General features: G+C 41.6%; 1 protein-coding gene across 2 annotated transcripts in view; it reads right to left on the bottom strand.

Moving 5' to 3' along the window:
* Positions 1 to 4,425: 4,425 nt before the first annotated feature.
* Positions 4,426 to 16,388, bottom strand: part of LOC120536919 (chondroadherin-like protein) — a 29,013-nt gene continuing 17,050 nt past the window's right edge. For both annotated transcript variants that reach the window (XM_039765493.1, XM_039765494.1), the window contains exons 6-7: positions 7,724 to 7,890; positions 4,426 to 5,127 (exon numbers count right to left, since the gene is read on the bottom strand). In XM_039765493.1, coding sequence (XP_039621427.1) covers positions 4,779 to 5,127; positions 7,724 to 7,890 — 516 coding nt within the window. In that variant the 3' untranslated portion in view covers positions 4,426 to 4,778. The remainder of the gene's footprint in view (positions 5,128 to 7,723; positions 7,891 to 16,388) is intronic.

Here is a 16,388-nt window from a genome sequence, read left to right as displayed (position 1 = left end):
GTTTATTCATGCCTGCATTGCTTGATTTGTAATTTTAAAATGCACGTTGTTGACTTTTATTTAAGGGGCTTTGTGTACATTTCAGTCACACTTTGTAATTTTAAACCGTGGAGCAGAGGGGTCCATTAATGTAAATGTTATGGCGGGAGCTGCATATGCACCACCTTTATTTGAGCACCCGAGGTCCGTGTGTTTTCGTAAGTAAGTAGGGCTGGGCAAGATGGCAATAAAAATAAATATACTTAAACACAAAAAATGACTTTCAAGTATTCTTGAAGGTGGGAAAAAAAAGGTTGTCCACATTTTGAAAACTGAATAGAAGTACTTCCTAGAAATATAAAAACACATTTTAATTACAATGAGAAAATGTCTTTCTGTGCAGATTTCTCTAATTTTTTTGTGATTTATTTTCTTTGTGGCCTCTGTATTCCTTTCACACCACTTTACTGTACAGGGACCTTACCTTAAGCGCTGCAGTTTTCTTTCCTGTCCCTTAGACAGACATGTCTTCTGCTGCTATCACACGTCCGCTTTCTTTTTCACTTTTTTTCCCTTTGAACCGTTTTGGTTGCAAGGCTTTGTTCGTCTGTTACAGGCCTCTGGAGGAGTCACTTCCTTCACGGGTGCTCTGATGTCCCTCCAAGTTCTCGTTACGCACGGCCGACTCGCTCTTAACCACTGCTGTAGCCTGGTCACCGTTTCAGGGTAATAAAAATGGAGAGTTCTGGCGTATTCTTCCCCCCTGGCCACATACAAGGCACCAAACGTAATCACGCTGACTTATACTCACCTAAAGGATTATTAGGAACACCTGTTCAATTTCTCATTAATGCAATTATCTAATCAACCAATCACATGGCAGTTGCTTCAATGCATTTACGGGTGTGGTCCTGGTCAAGACAATCTCCTGAACTCCAAACTGAATGTCAGAATGGGAAAGAAAGGTGATTTAAGCAATTTTAAGCGTGGCATGGTTGTTGGTGCCAGATGAGCCAGTCTGAGTATTTCACAATATGCTCAGTTACTGGGATTTTCACGCACAACCATTCCTAGGGTTTACAAAGAATGGTGTGAAAAGGGAAAAACATCCAGTATGCGGCAGTCCTGTGGGCGAAAATGCCTTGTTGATGCTAGAGGTCAGAGGAGAATGGGCCGACTGATTCAAGCTGATAGAAGAGCAACTTTGACTGAAAAACCACTCGTTACAACCGAGGTATGCAGCAAAGCATTTGTGAAGCCACAACACGCACAACCTTGAGGCGGATGGGCTACAACAGCAGAAGACCCCACCGGGTACCACTCATCTCCACTACAAATAGGAAAAAGGCTACAATTTGCACAAGTTCACCAAAATTGGACAGTTGAAGACTGGAAAATGTTGCCTGGTCTGATGAGTCTCGATTTCTGTTGAGACATTCAAATGGTAGAGTCAGAATTTGGCGTAAACAGAATGAGAACATGGATCCATCATGCCTTGTTACCACTGTGCAGGCTGGTGGTGGTGGTGGTGTAATGGTGTGGGGGATGTTTTCTTGGCACACTTTAGGCCCCTTACTGCCAATTGGGCATCGTTTAAATGCCACAGGCTACCTGAGCATTGTTTCTGACCATGTCCATCCCTTCATGACCACCATGTACCCATCCTCTGATGGCTACTTCCAGCAGGATAATGCACCATGTCACAAAGCTTGAATCATTTCAAATTGGTTTCTTGAACATGACAATGAGTTCACTGTACTAAAATGGCCCCCACAGTCACCAGATCTCAACCCAATAGAGCATCTTTGGGATGTGGTGGAACGGGAGCTTCGTGCCCTGGATGTGCATCCCACAAATCTCCATCAACTGCAAGATGCTATCCTATCAATATGGGCCAACATTTCTAAAGAATGCTTTCAGCACCTTGTTGAATCAATGCCACGTAGAATTAAGGCAGTTCTGAAGGCGAAAGGGGGTCAAACACAGTATTAGTCTGGTGGTCCTAATAATCCTTTAGGCGAGTGTGTATATATATATATAACACAGGGGGAGCCCAACTTGTGTGCTGCATGCCGAAGCAGAGAGAAGAACACGCCAAAACTGGGGACTGACTTCATTGTCATCTCTTGCTTCATCACACTCCTTCCATTGTACGGTTTCTTTTTTAAGTGCTAAAATAAACTGAATACTCAAATTCTGTCGCGTTTTTGCAAATCCTGGCTTTTGCATTGCGTCAGTTTGAAGTCTCATCTTTCACGTCCAAACCCATTCTAGACAGCCAGCTTGACAATATTAGCCATTATTTGGAATGAGCGCATTCCCAAGTGAAACGCCGCTCTTCAAACTCTTCGCATTAAAATGTTTCGACTGTACACACGTGGCCAGCTGATCAGGTGTACTGATTAGTTTTTAAAAAAGTGATTTTCATGATTGAATATAACTTTAAAACCGTAATCTCTCTATTATATACATTAAAAAAAATATATCTTGGGATGAGACTTTTTGTTCTGGTGATGAGACGTGACCTTTTGAAGTGAGACACTTTCATGTCCTGCGAGACGGTCAAGTCACGTCATACTTACAGCCTTTGGAAGCAAATCTTGTGAGACGGTGACTTTTTCACGTCACACCCTACTACCTACCATTTTCAAACAAGACCTCGGTCATCTAACCCCTCAGTTGTTGGAATGCTTTTGGCAGACGCACTTCCTGTGCTCTCATATCTTAAAAAATGTATACATTCTAGATGGCATGACTACAACTAAGCGAAGAAGAAAGCAGCGTCTCGAAGAGAGACCCAAAAGTGTTGGGAGGGAAAAGAATGCAAAAAAGAAAGCCCGGGGCCGGAAAAAGACAAAGTAGAATGTCGTAAAGAATTCAAAAATGTTGGCGTTGTACACATGCAGAGAAGGCTAGAGAGAATGGAAGTAGGGAAATTCGAAAGGCTCAAAAAAATTATAGCAAAAAAACGGAAAATAGTACTCTGTGAAATAACAGAACAGCGAAAAGAGATAGAATAGTGTTTGAGGATGTCTGGGGGAGAAGAGAGACAAGGCAGTGAGGCATAAGGACAGCTGTTTGTTCGAAGCACCATGCGAGATGCAGATCACATGGCAGCAGCAAACCAGCAGGTGATCGAGCAAAGAGGGGGTAAAAAAAAATTTGTTTCCCATTAACGTCACCGTTTAAGAGGGGATTTCGGAGGAGCAGCCGTGTCTCCTTGGGGTGCGTTAAGCCCCCCTCTTCACAGCAGCACGTAGCACCGGGGGAGGGGGAAGGGGTTGGTGAGCGAAGTGAGCAGGGGGCAAAGCCCCCTAGTTATCCTAATTATCGATTCATTGAGCCTCTCTCTCAGTGTCTCTGTGTGCGAGTGAGTGCGTGCATGCAGGGTCAAGGCTGGGTGTGTTCATGGGGTCCCCATAGTAAAATAAGCAAGTCACCGTCTTCAGATGGTGCGAGTCTTAGCATCCTCGTGACTGCCACAGGTTTACCTTATAGACTTAACGCCAAGTTCCCTTTACGCACTCTAAATTGAAATGAACATTTACAAGACAAGGCAGTGAGACAAAAGGACAGCTGCTGTACAGGCTTTTAAATGTTTGAAGCGCCACACGAGATGTGGATCATGCGGCACGTCAGCAGCTCATCGAGCAAAGAGGAGGTAAAAAAAAAAAACTATTTGTTTCCCATTGTATCAGCGTTTAAGAGGGGGTTTTGGAGCAGCGAGCGCGTCTCCTTGGGGTGCGTACAGCCCCCCTCTTCACAATGGCGCAGCCCCCTAGTTTGAATTAAAACAATTTAGTCGGGGGAAAAAATGCCCAGCCAAGGCGTAAGTGCAGCCAATTACTTGTTCTTTGGCATTTAGTCGTTTTAAAGGTTTAATACTCTTTTCTTAGAACGTTAAAATAATTCTGACAAAAACAAGCCATTCAGCCCAAGATTGTCCACAATATAATCAGGTCGAGGTCTGAAGGTCCCTAAAGTTCTGCGCACCACCACTCTACTTGTTCATTTTTTCCATGTGTCTATGGTTCTTTGCATGAAGGAGAACCTTAGCATTTGTGTGAAATCTGGCCTTCATTTTAAATAAGTGTCCAACTCAGCCCCCATTTTCTTAACACCTAGGAGCCAGTGTGCTAATTAATTCCATTCAGGATTCCCCCTCATGATTAATCCTTCAAAACTGTTTCTTGTATTTTTGCAGGTAGTATGGTGACACTAAGTTTAGATATTTGCACTTGCGATTGAGAGTGTGGTGGGAATTAAGCACAGTTGCTTAAAGCACAAAGTAATAGTTAGCATGTAAAAGAACAAAGAATATAATAAAGAACTGAAACATGTTGTTCCATGGATGATCCCTTTTACAAACGGTAAAGTCATGGTGTGGTATGATAAGCCACGTCTGTGCACTGCCCACAATAAAAAGGAAAAAGCCTGAAGCAGTGGTGGTGCAAAAAAGATTATTTTATGAAATCAGTGTTCCACAGCGTAATGCATGAAGCATATCAAGATGAGGGGGTCTTTTCAATGATCATTTAAGATAAGCGTCTCTCTCTGACCATTAGGTGTTTCAATGTGCCACACACAAGTAGAAGTTAAAGGTGTCCTGCAGTTTAAAACAATCCTCAGGTATGCAGTGACCGCAGTCTCCCTATCAAGAAACAACAAAGCTTGACTGGCCACCAGAAACAAGTAGGCATATCTTGATGGTTTTACCCACTGGCCTCTGCTGCTTTTATTTCAGTAAAAAGCTTAAGCAGCATACTAAGTGGCCCACTCGCAAAGCATGGCTGCTGGGTTTAAGTTTTCTTTGGCTTTTGATTTGGTTTGACGGTAGATGGGTTTGCCCGCTTGGTAGTCAGTTTTGAACTGCTCTTCATTTTTTTAAGCACAGGTCCCTTTGTCTGCACTTTTGGGCTCCGTTTGCCAGGCGTGGTGCTCTTAACCGTTTTAAGCTTCTGGTCCTCAGGTTTAGGAGATGCTTCCTCGACTTTACCAGCCTTTTCTTTGCTCTCTTTGGGTTTGTCCTTTTCTGGGTTCACTCCTGAACAATTCTTGAAGACCTCAGCATCCTTGACCTTGCGTCCTCGCATCTCTGGTGGACTAGAACAGCTTGCTCGTACCTTCAGATTTACTTTATCAATCCACCTGATGAGATCAATACAGAAGGGGAAAAATTAGCAATACTGCAGTATGTGGTTACACCAAACGCTGTTTATCTTGATTTGCACGACTGCCCACATGCCGGTGTACGAGTCTTAGCCTTACTTATACATACTGAGTGAATAGTACGCATGCAAGTTTTCTAAGGTTGATTGCGACTTGAAATTGTTCCTTTATAGATCCATAAAGTTAATGTCAGAGTATAGCATTCTAATGATCAACGTGGCGCCATTCACCTCAGTAACACTTTACGAATGAATGAGCTGTCTAGGGTTGGCACCTGATGTGAACATAATAGGTTTGCTTTATCATTTGAAAACAAGATGGAATGGATAGATGTTTGTATTAGGATGAAAAAAAGTGTGCCTTTTACAACTTGTTAAATAAGGCTTGTAATTTACATTTTTGTGGATATTATGATTATTAATATTCAGTTTTTTTAATTAATAAACTTTGAAAGCCTACATTAGTTTTGATAGTGTGTACTTAAACAAGCCTGGGGCCGGAAATAAAGGACAAATAGTAGATGACAAAGTAGAACGTCGTAAAAAATTCAAAAACGTTGGTGCAGTACACATACAGAGCAGGTTAGAGATAATGGAAGTACGAAAATTCGAAAGTCTCAATAAAAGGTAAGAAAGATTGTATTAGCGCAAACGGAAATTATTGCTTGGTGAAATAACAGAACAGTGAAAAAGAGATTGAATATATTGTTCAGATTTCAACTTTAAGTCGGAGACTTGTAGATCGTCTAATTCGTGTTACCAGCGAGAATTAAGATTCCAAAAATGTAGGCGTGGTATGAAGTCCTGTGAGATGGAGACTTTTAACATGAGATTCTTTCAGGTCACGCCCTACTTACAACTATTTTCAAACAAGACCACGGTCATCTAACCTCAGTCGTGTGAATGCTTTTGTCAGACACACTTCCTGCGCTCTCAGCTCTTATAAATTTTATCATTACAATAATTTTATATGTTCTAGATGACAAGTCAACGACAAAGCGAAGAAGAAAGAGCATAGACAAACATTCGAAAAAGTCATTTTATTTATTGGAGAGGGAGAGCGATAGAGAAACGATATTCAATCATGGGCAGTTATATGTTATATTGTCACGATGCAAGTCCAAACACAGAATCAAAAGTTAATTCCAATTATTGTTTTTACTAAAGTTTTAAAGTGAAAAACAATGCATATGTAACAATACCCATGAAAATAACAATATGTTTAAATTGTATATCATGTAAACCAAACCCAGGGTGGGCAAGTGAAGCAAGCAGGGGGCTGAGCCCCTAGTGCTTTTTTAATATAAAAAAAAAACAAAAAACACTACAATTATTAGCCTGTATCAGTTTAAGATTAGATAAATTAACCAGTGTGTACAGCGATCAGCCACACATTAAAAGCACCTGTCCAATAACGCAAGGCCCCTCTACTGCCGCCAGAATAGCTCTGACTGACCGAAGCATGGATTCATAAGACCCATGAAGATGGCCTGCGGTATTTGGCTCCAACGGGTTACCAGCATATCTTTTAAGTCTTGAAAGTTGCAGAGTGGGATCTCCATGGATTGGACTGGTTTTTCCAGAAAATCCCACAGATGTTCGATCGGATTGAGATCTGGGGAATTTGGAAACCAGTCAAAACTTTGGCTTAATTACACAACTTCTAGTCTTAGAGGATGTCAAACCTGACGAGTGTGGTAGCTGACCTTGTCACATAAGGACGTTGGGTTACACGACTAGAAATTTCAGGGGATAATTTTATGGCAGCCAGTAATAATATGCTACCTAACAGAGCTAATGCTCTATGACTGCTTATCATTTGTGCCTTCACCGTGTCTATCCCACTCCATTTTGTTGTGGTATGTAAAACACAAGACTCTATGCTGCAAGTGTCTAGTGTCCCAAATGCATCACCTAAGGGACATGTACTAAATTTGCATCAGTAAAGCTTTGGACATTACATGTACCATCCTTACTGTGAATCTTACGTTTTGGTATTTATTTATTTATTTATTTTTTTAAGAATAATAAATTTGCAATTTACAGTTCCTTGTATATAGAATTTATGTTTCACATACCCCAACTTACTCAGAGTTTTAGGGTCAGAGCGCAGGGTCAGCTATTTGTAAAGCCCCCCCGGACCAATTACAGGTTAAGGGCCTTGCTCAAGGGCCCAACGGAGTAGCAGTCCTTCTGTCACTGCTGGGATTTGAACTGGCAACCTTCGAGGTACCTGCGCAGATCCTTCAGCCACTGAGCCATATCATAACATTTTTTTTTTTTTTCTTGTTTAAAAAAGTTAAATGTTTATGGCTTGTTTTCCCTAAGAATGTTACAGAGATCAGGATGTCTTTTTCTTCTCGGATTTGACACATCACCAATCCTAACTCATATCTGGCCACCAACAAATGCAGACTGGATCTTAAAACATGCATACAATTTACCAGATTTTTAAATACGTTAAGATTTTAAAGGTCTTCTGTTATGCAAACTGTGGAGAAGTAGAAACCCTGAAAATAACGAGTGCGGTGATTGAGCCAGTAATAACGACTCCGGTCACACACGTCAGAGCTTACTTGTGGAGGTGCAGCAGTGAGCAGTCACAGTGCAACGGGTTGTCCGCCAGGTTGATGACCTCTAAGCCAGTGAAGTTGGTGAGCGATGGCAGGTTTTCCAGCTGGTTGTTTTCCAAGTAGAGGCTCTTGATCCCTCTGCCCAGACCGCTGAAGGCAACGCTGGAGAGCTTTAAAACAAAACAACACCTGAGTTACTCTACAATGGTGGTGGCTCAGTCATTGTGCATAGCATTAGCATAGCATTACACATAGGAAGTAAAAAGATTAGGTTTGAATACACAATGGGCGGTCGGAAAATCGAGAGTACACCTTATGAGAAGGATTTAGGAGTCATAGTGGACTCTAAGCTATCAACTTCCCAACAGTGTTCAGAAGCCATTAAGAAGGCTAACAGAATGTTAGGTTATATAGCACGATCTGTGGAGTACAAGTCCAAGGAGGTTAGGCTCAACCTTTATAATGCACTGGTGAGGCCTCATCTGGAGTCCTGTGTGCAGTTTTGGTCTCCAGACTACAAAAAGGACACAGCAGCACAAGAAAAGGTCCAGAGAAGAGCGACTAGGCTGATTCCAGGTCTACAGGGGTTAAATTATGAGGAAAGATTAAAAGAGCTGAGCCTTTACAGTTTAAGCAAAAAGAAGATTAAGAGGTGACCTGATTGAAGTGTTTAAAATTATGAAGGGAATTAGTACAGTGGATCGAGACGGTGACTTTAAAATGAGTTCATCAAGAACACAGGAACAGAGTTGGAAACTTGTTAAAGGGTAAATTTCGCACAAATATTAGGAAGTTTTTCTTTACACAAAGAACGATAGACACTTGGAATAAGCGACCAAGTAGTGTGGTAGACAGTAAGACGTTAGGGACTTTCAAAACTCGACTTGATGTTTTCTTGGAGGAAACAAGTGGATAGGACTGGCGAGCTTTGTTGGGCTGCATGGCCTGTTCTCGTCTAGAGTGTTCTAATGTTCAGTATAGCCTTTGTTTTTCAGGGGACTACGTGGAATTTGTAGATTTACTCAGGCTATACATAGTTTATTTTTTGTGAAACCTTTACATTCCTACAGCTTTCTTTGGAGTTTCTCTTTCATATCTTAACCTTACGTTTCGGTATGTGGCCACACTAAAATGCATTTTCTCCCCCAACCCGATTATTGTATCAGTCGCCAGCAGTCATCTGGGGCCTAGTGCATAATGCAGTGCGTAGAATTGGCACTATAACATGGCGTAAGCACAAAAGCCGAAATGTGCTTACGCACAGAAAAATCCAGATGCAGGAATCTGTACGTACTCCAACTTCCATGTTCTTCCGCTACATAAATCCCGATCAGCGTGAAAAGTAACGCTCGTGCACGCGCATTATGTAACGCCCCAACTCCTTCAGCGAATACCAAGTGGAAGCAAAGGAAAAACATACTATTTGTTGGTTTAAACAGTGGGATAAACAAGAAAAGGAAGTTGATCGAGTGACAGAGTGTCGGAGAAACTCAAAAGCTCAAATCCACAAAGTTGCACAGTGCCCGAAATAAAAAAAGTTGTCACATATCCAAGTCGCCGTGAAAAGGCGAGTCGTAGCCCAACGTCTGAGTGTCGTATGAAAGCTTATTAGGGTACAGAGAAAAAAAAAAAATAGGCACAAAGTGGGGGGAAAAAAGCAGGAAATGTCAACTTCAATCTCGAAATCTCCACTTTGACGTAGTTTATTTTGTCATTAAAGTAGAACATCATAAACTTCATCTTAAAATGGTTTAATTTATTAGTTTCTCAAATCCCATCGTAACTAAAGTAGTATGTTAAATGCTTTGTTTTGTATGTGAATCACTATGTGGTTCTTAAACCGGCTTTCTCTTCCTCCGACAGGACACAGAATGCATTACATTCGTGATATTACAGCTCTCTGAATAATTAAAATGCTGAGATGTATAACATGGTATCTTTTTCATGATGATAGGAATGAAAGCACGTTATTAAACATGGGAACATGGTGGCGGTACTGTCTCTTTCAAACGTACTAACCCCCAATTCTTGCCCTTACTTTTCTTTCCCCAAATACCCAATAGCCACACAATCGGCTCTGTAATAGACGTTAAGCCATCTGTAAGCTTACGACGACAATTCTTCAAAACTTTTAAGGAACATTGAAATATCTTAAGAGAACGTGTTTAATCATTCTATCCATCTAACACAGTGAAAGGCAACCTTTTTCGAGTTGCGGCGCACTAAGTGCAAAAATTTTCTGTTGCGGCGCACCTGAGGGACTGCCCATAAATAAAGTCGTGACGACACAATCTATGGACAGTCGCCAATAAAAACAGTTAATTTTACAAGTTTGAAAGACATTTTATTAATAAAGGAACCAAAGAATAAATCTTAAATTTAATTAATGTGAACGTTGAGATTGTTTTTCAGCACATGAGATTGATGCGAGGATCAATTTTCGAAAGACAGACGCGCATTTCCTTGTCGATCATTTGAAGTCTCTCGCGTTTCTTAGACTTCATTTCCGTAAGTGGTCTGTTATCTGTTTTTCCAACATAAAATATTGTTTTTTAAAAACATTATCTTTTTAATCAACCAAAAGTTCAAAAACACTAGCAATTTTAGATATTTTACAAAAGTTTTCACGGCGCCCCAAGAAAATTCCACGGTGCACCGGTTGCCCAACAATCTATCCTTTCAGCATACAGCAATCAACCAGGATCAATCTGTGAACTAGCTAGTGCTGCGGCACCGTGTCCTCACATGTTTAATTATTAATACAGATTATTTAAATGAAGTTAAAGTTTTATCTGTATAATATAATAAACATATTTTGCTGCATTTCATTTTAAAAATTATATCGTCATCATATGTAAATACGCGCTTTATAAAGTGGCTCAGGTTGTGAGATATTATAACTGTAGTGCAAGTTTACAGTGTGGTGATTGTACTTATAAGTACAAACCGTTCTACAAGGAGCAATTGATTGAATGCGTTTATAGTTCTTGGGATTAAACTGTTTCTGAACCGCGAGGTCTGTACAGGAAAGGCTTTGAAACGTTTTGCCGTGGCTGAGGTAGCGTGTGCCTGATGCTGTATACCGATAATTCTCTTTCCGATCAGCTGCTGCTGTGATTCACACTCAGATACAGTGATATAAATACTCCGAGTGGTGCAGTGAGAGTAATATGGAAAAAGATGATCCGCTGTGGCAACTCCTAACGGGAGGAGCTGAAAGAAGAAGAAGGTGCAGTGAGAGTAACAACGCTAAAGCAGTTCTGGCATTTGGAATACTATGGCTGTTCCCTGGACCATTATATTGTTACAAGTTAATTACAATCAGATGCATTACACTAATAAACAATATGCGATTAGTTTCAGTGTATTTATAAAGCCGCGTCAGGAAAATAAAGAGTAACCACACATGAACAGTACCATTGCTTTGACGCTGGGTGCCGCAAGTTTGCAAAACCGAGCGGAGAACTTGCGTACGACAAGCTATGAGGTACCGTGGAAATGTGCGTGGCTTTACGCCAAGTGTAGGTTTTATACATCGCGATTTGAACGTGGAAAAGTTCTTACGCAACGTTTCTGTGCGTACGCAGCGTTTATACATGAGGCCCCTGGTGTTCTTGTGTGCCAATAACTGCTAACTTGATTTCCTGATCTTTAAAGAGAGAACCAGCCCAGTCCCACTGTCACCATTACAGTAATGCAAAAGACGAGACTTCTGATCAGTAGTCACGATTAAACAGAACGAGTGCTTTATTAAATTATTCAAAATGCTGTTCAGTTCAGGATTTGTCAATATGGCCACACTAACGCACGTAATGGGCTCCAAACTCGGTCCTGGGGACCCCCTGTGGCTGCAGGTTTTTGTTCCAATTCGCTTCTGTTTTTAATTGAACTCCTGAGCTAATGAAGTGAACGGTTATTTCCCAAGTTCTGTGTTTTGGGAACAAAATAGAAATTAGAAAACTAAGTTTAGAAAGTCTGCGGTGGGTTGGCACCCTGCCCAGGATTGGTTCCTGCCTTGTGCCCTGTGTTGGCTGGGATTGGCTCCGGCAGACCCCCATGACCCTGTATTCGGATTCAGCGGGTTAGAAGATGGATGGATGGAGTTTAGAAAGTAAGAAATATATATTAAAATGTACTAAGCAATTATATTGGGAAAATATATTTTTTTTCTTTTTAACAATATTTTCATCTTGATTTTCATTCTACTTTTCCAGGTGTTCTAATTGTTTAATTAATCCATTATTTACTCATTAGTGGCTCTGACGCTGAAGTAGTTGCAGCCTTTCGTGATTCCGTCGTGTTTGCCAGCGTGTCTGCTCTGCTCGTTTTTAATTGTCATTAATAAGATACAACAAAGGGGGAAACTGCACAGAGAAAGCGCAAAAACACAGGGCGAGTCAAAGTTCTGTTAACACTAATGGATTATTTATTTATAACCAGGTCGATGGTCCACTGCCATGGCCTGCACACTCCCCTGACTTGACACCCCGTTATGTGTTATGGTGAAGGAGCTCGTGTGTGTATAGCAGGAAAGGTTGTGATATCAGTGACCTGAAGGACAGAATACGGACTCTGGTATCGTCGATTCCCCGTGAAATGTGTGACGGGGCTTTAAATGTTACTGTTGCTCGTTGGTTTTTGTGTGGTGAACATGATGGGGAGCTGACTGAGACATTCCTGTGAAGTATGCTTTGTGAATAAATTGTTTCTGCCATTCAAATGTTAACAGAAATTTGACTCACCCTGGCAAATGAAATCAACAAACGATTTTAAAACATTTAAATCAATAGCAAAAGCAGACGGATTTCTAAATGTACAAAGCATTCTGCTGTGCTTTTCTGAATGAAGAATATGAGGAAAAAAAAATAATAGCAGCTGATTAAATGAGCTCAGTGTTGTCAGTGATTAGGAATCTGGTTGGAACAAAAACCTGCAGCCACCGGGGGTCCCCAGGCCCGAGTCTGAGAAGCCCTGGGTTAAGGCGTGTGGCAACTGCCAATGCAAGAGGTGTTGGAAATACAAGAGAGGAGCCGGCGTTGTCACACCTTACCACAAGAACCTAAAGCCACCGCCTTTTGAGCAGCTCCATTCATCCCTGGCAGCTGAAGTTTGACTCAAAATGGATACGAGAATACAGCAGGAGCAATACGCCCAAGTAGGGAGGCAGCTTTTTCTTACCGTAGCTGCAGAAGTCTCGACACCATGCTTGGCACTTGGCCCCTACTTACCTGTCACTGCATGTGCACACTTGGGGACACACGTGAAGGTGCGCACAGCAAGGGGCAAGAGGGAAATGACCACCTTCTGTACTCGCACAACCGCAGAATAGCCCAACAGGTAGCAGTGGTGGGGAAACAAACATGCAAACCTCAAAGGATGAGCCGGACACGCATTGACGAGAGCGTTTTTATATGCAACTTCCATTGTGCCTCCATTGCAGCAGCAAACGGCACCCCTGGAGCAGTTGTAATGTAAGGGTCTTGATCAAGGGCCCAACGGAGGACGTGAATTACGCGGCCTAATCTTCCACTCGCTACTCTAGTTCACCAACATGCTACAGTTGGAGACTTCAGTCCGCTTGAGACCCCCAGATTATTTACTCTTGCTGGATCGTGTAATCATTTTGACCTTTTTTCCCCTTCCAGTGCTGTGGTCACCTTCAGACCACACAATCAATATTACGTTTCTTGCCACCCAGTCCACACCCTTACGTAGAAATTCACTTCTGATCATTGAAATTCCGAGTTCAAAATGAATACAAATCTTAACTCTTTTTCATGCCGGTTTATTTTAACATTGCCAGTGTTACAGCAATCGGTTTTGTAAAAGAGAACAATGAATTTTCTGTAGTTCTGAAATCCATCTTTACAATCCACAGGCTAAAGACCTTCTTTGAGTAAGATCTGTTTTGCCTAATGTTGTTTCTTTCAAATATTTTATGAGCTTTTCAAGTTTTCATTTTGTAACTGTGCACAAGTCTGACTGATTTCCGTTGCTTCAGCTGGCCAAGTACAGTCCAGGTTTTAGGATTCTGGAGCAAAGGAACAGGAGTAATGAGTACACCAGGTAAGTTGTTTTGTGTTTACTATTAAATAAAACTGGCTGAAATACCCAGGAAAATAAAGTTGTTTTTTTATTTTTTAATCATTTGAGAAAAATGCGATAAAAAAAACAGAACTTTAAAATTCAAAATAAATTAACAAACAATGAAGCGTCACGAATGTGCCTGTCTTGCAGTCTTGTATGTATGTTATCATCCAGTTCACGTTTAGAACTGGCCAACTCGATTTCATTTCAAAGGCAACAGGCGGGCGGTGGCGCTGAAATGTAAAGCGGAGAGTCGCCTCCAGCTCGCCCTCTGGTGGTCGTTCCGAGTGTCAACTGGATGATAACATGCATACAAGACTGTACCATCACCCAAAGACAAGGGAGTGGATTTCATCCCACAGTACTTTAAGCCGACCAATGAGGAACATGTGTACCAAGTGTCATGAAAACTGCTCCAGCCATTTGGATGTGATGCTGGAACATACACACACACATTGACTTTTATATATAGATATAGATATGTGTATATATTATATAGAAGTTTTGTAGTTTAGTGCATTTGTTTCTCGTGACACCAAAGACTAGCGATGTTGGTCAGACAATCAAGTAAGCATCTCGTTGTACGGGTACCAATATTAATGAACTACGGCCAGCACTTGGATGGACGACTATCTTAGGAAAGGCTTGGGTTGACGCTGGAAATGGTGTTGGTGGAGCCAGCAGGGGGCGCTTACCGTGCGATTTAGGTGGGAATCCTAATGCCCCACGTCCAGTGTGTTTTAAAAATGGCACCGTCCTTTGGATGAAACCTAATACTGAGGTCCTGACTCTCAGGAAAGGAGTAGGATGTTTCCTTATGTCCTGGCTAAATTACCGAGTCAGGCCTTGCCCATTATGTCCCCCTTATCATCCTGGTCTCGAACTGATTAACTCTTTTTCTTATCCCTGCATACTGGCACAGGAATGGCTAACGTGGCACCATGCAGGTGGATGCTGCACATTGCTGGTGGTGGCTGAAGTGGCTCCTCACTGTCTATGTAAAGTGCTCTCACGTAGGTTAGAAAAGCAATCAATCAAATACAATGAATTACTTCTCTCTACCAGCGCACTTAATCAAATTAACAAACATCATCTGACCCACTTCACTCCATTCAGCGACATAGTTGGCTCTTACAACCTGCTGGCTTTTTTCTGAGTTGTTTTTCCACTTTTTCATCTCAATGGGGGTTTTGAGTTATTTTTGTAATTATTAAATTAATTTATACTCTTTTTTTTGGAAACTATGCCTTTTTAAATATGGGCGCCACCATGCTGTGCACTATGGTTTGTCTTTACGTAACGGCATCGCCATCGCTGTGGTATGAAGATCAGTGCTGTGTACTTCCTGCTTATCCAAGACTGTGGATAACAACAACACATTTGCCGGCATGTGCTGCTTAAGGCCGCGTCACACTACGTGATTTTTTTCGCAGACTCCCTTTTACATTACGTGTGTTCCCTTGGCAAACAGTCGTTTAATCTGACATCCCTAGCGACTCAATCTGACTAAACCTGCAACTCGCCTTGAGCTCTGATTTTTGTGTAAAGTCGAAGGGGCACAACCTGAGTGCGCGAGAGCGGAGAGCCAATGAGCGCTCAGCCAGAAATACAATAATGCATATAAAGTAGCAACAAGGAACAGGGAATGCGGGTGTTTTGGACCAGTGAGGCACATCTGCTTGATGTCTCGTGTACCACATCTGGGTTTTGGGTAGTGGGATTGCACAAAGCACTTGTACCGCACTGGCCGCCCTCAAGGTAGCAGGTTATTGGCTGCCAGAACAAAAATGGGTGAGCTTTTGCAGTACTTTCGAAAAATGAAATTGTGCAGGAAAGTCTTCACGGACTCCGCTAATTTGTCATCCCTTGTGATTTCTTGTCATGTAAATTGACATCTTCAGGCGACAAGAACAGAAACTGGTATCATTATGTCTGACATCCCTTCCAACAAGAAGTCACGTAATTGGACTCTGGCTTTAGCTTAGTGATTCTGCTTTGACTTTTGACAGCAGTACAGTTTAATATTTTGGCTTTGACAAACATTTCCATTGACTTTAGGTAAATGAACAAATTGCTGGGTTTTTCGGCTACATCACATCGTTTAGCTCATAATCTGCCTCACTTTTAACAGAACTAAATCCCAGCAGCATCATCCTGGCTTCTCTTTAGCTTGTATAACTCTCTCAGAAAACTTTCATTTTAATTATGGAGGGTGGCTGGCGTGGGGAAACGGGAAATTTTCAACCGATGCTCAATGCACAAATAAACACGTTACAAATTACGTTTAATGACTAAATGTATTGTACAGGATATGCAATTAATGACGGCAATCAAAATTCATTTTGCGTGTTGAGGAAAACATCATGAAGGTGTTGTCCATTTCTCCGCACTCATTCTGACAGCCTGTTGTGGAAATTCTGCATTGCTCGATGTAACACGTCAAGGGGAATGCCAGCGATTTCCTCTTCAGTCCTCTTTTTTCGTTCAGCAATGGTTGCAGGTCGTGTGCGGTACACTTGGCTTTTAAGAGGACACCACAGAAAAAAAAAAAAATATCAGTGAGATCTGGGGATCTCGGAGG

This window comes from Polypterus senegalus, chromosome 10 (assembly GCF_016835505.1).
Source record: "Polypterus senegalus isolate Bchr_013 chromosome 10, ASM1683550v1, whole genome shotgun sequence".
NCBI classification, from domain to species: domain Eukaryota; kingdom Metazoa; phylum Chordata; class Cladistia; order Polypteriformes; family Polypteridae; genus Polypterus; species Polypterus senegalus.
The sequence above is the reverse complement of the archived record's forward strand: the minus strand, read 5'-3'. Positions and strand labels throughout refer to the sequence as shown.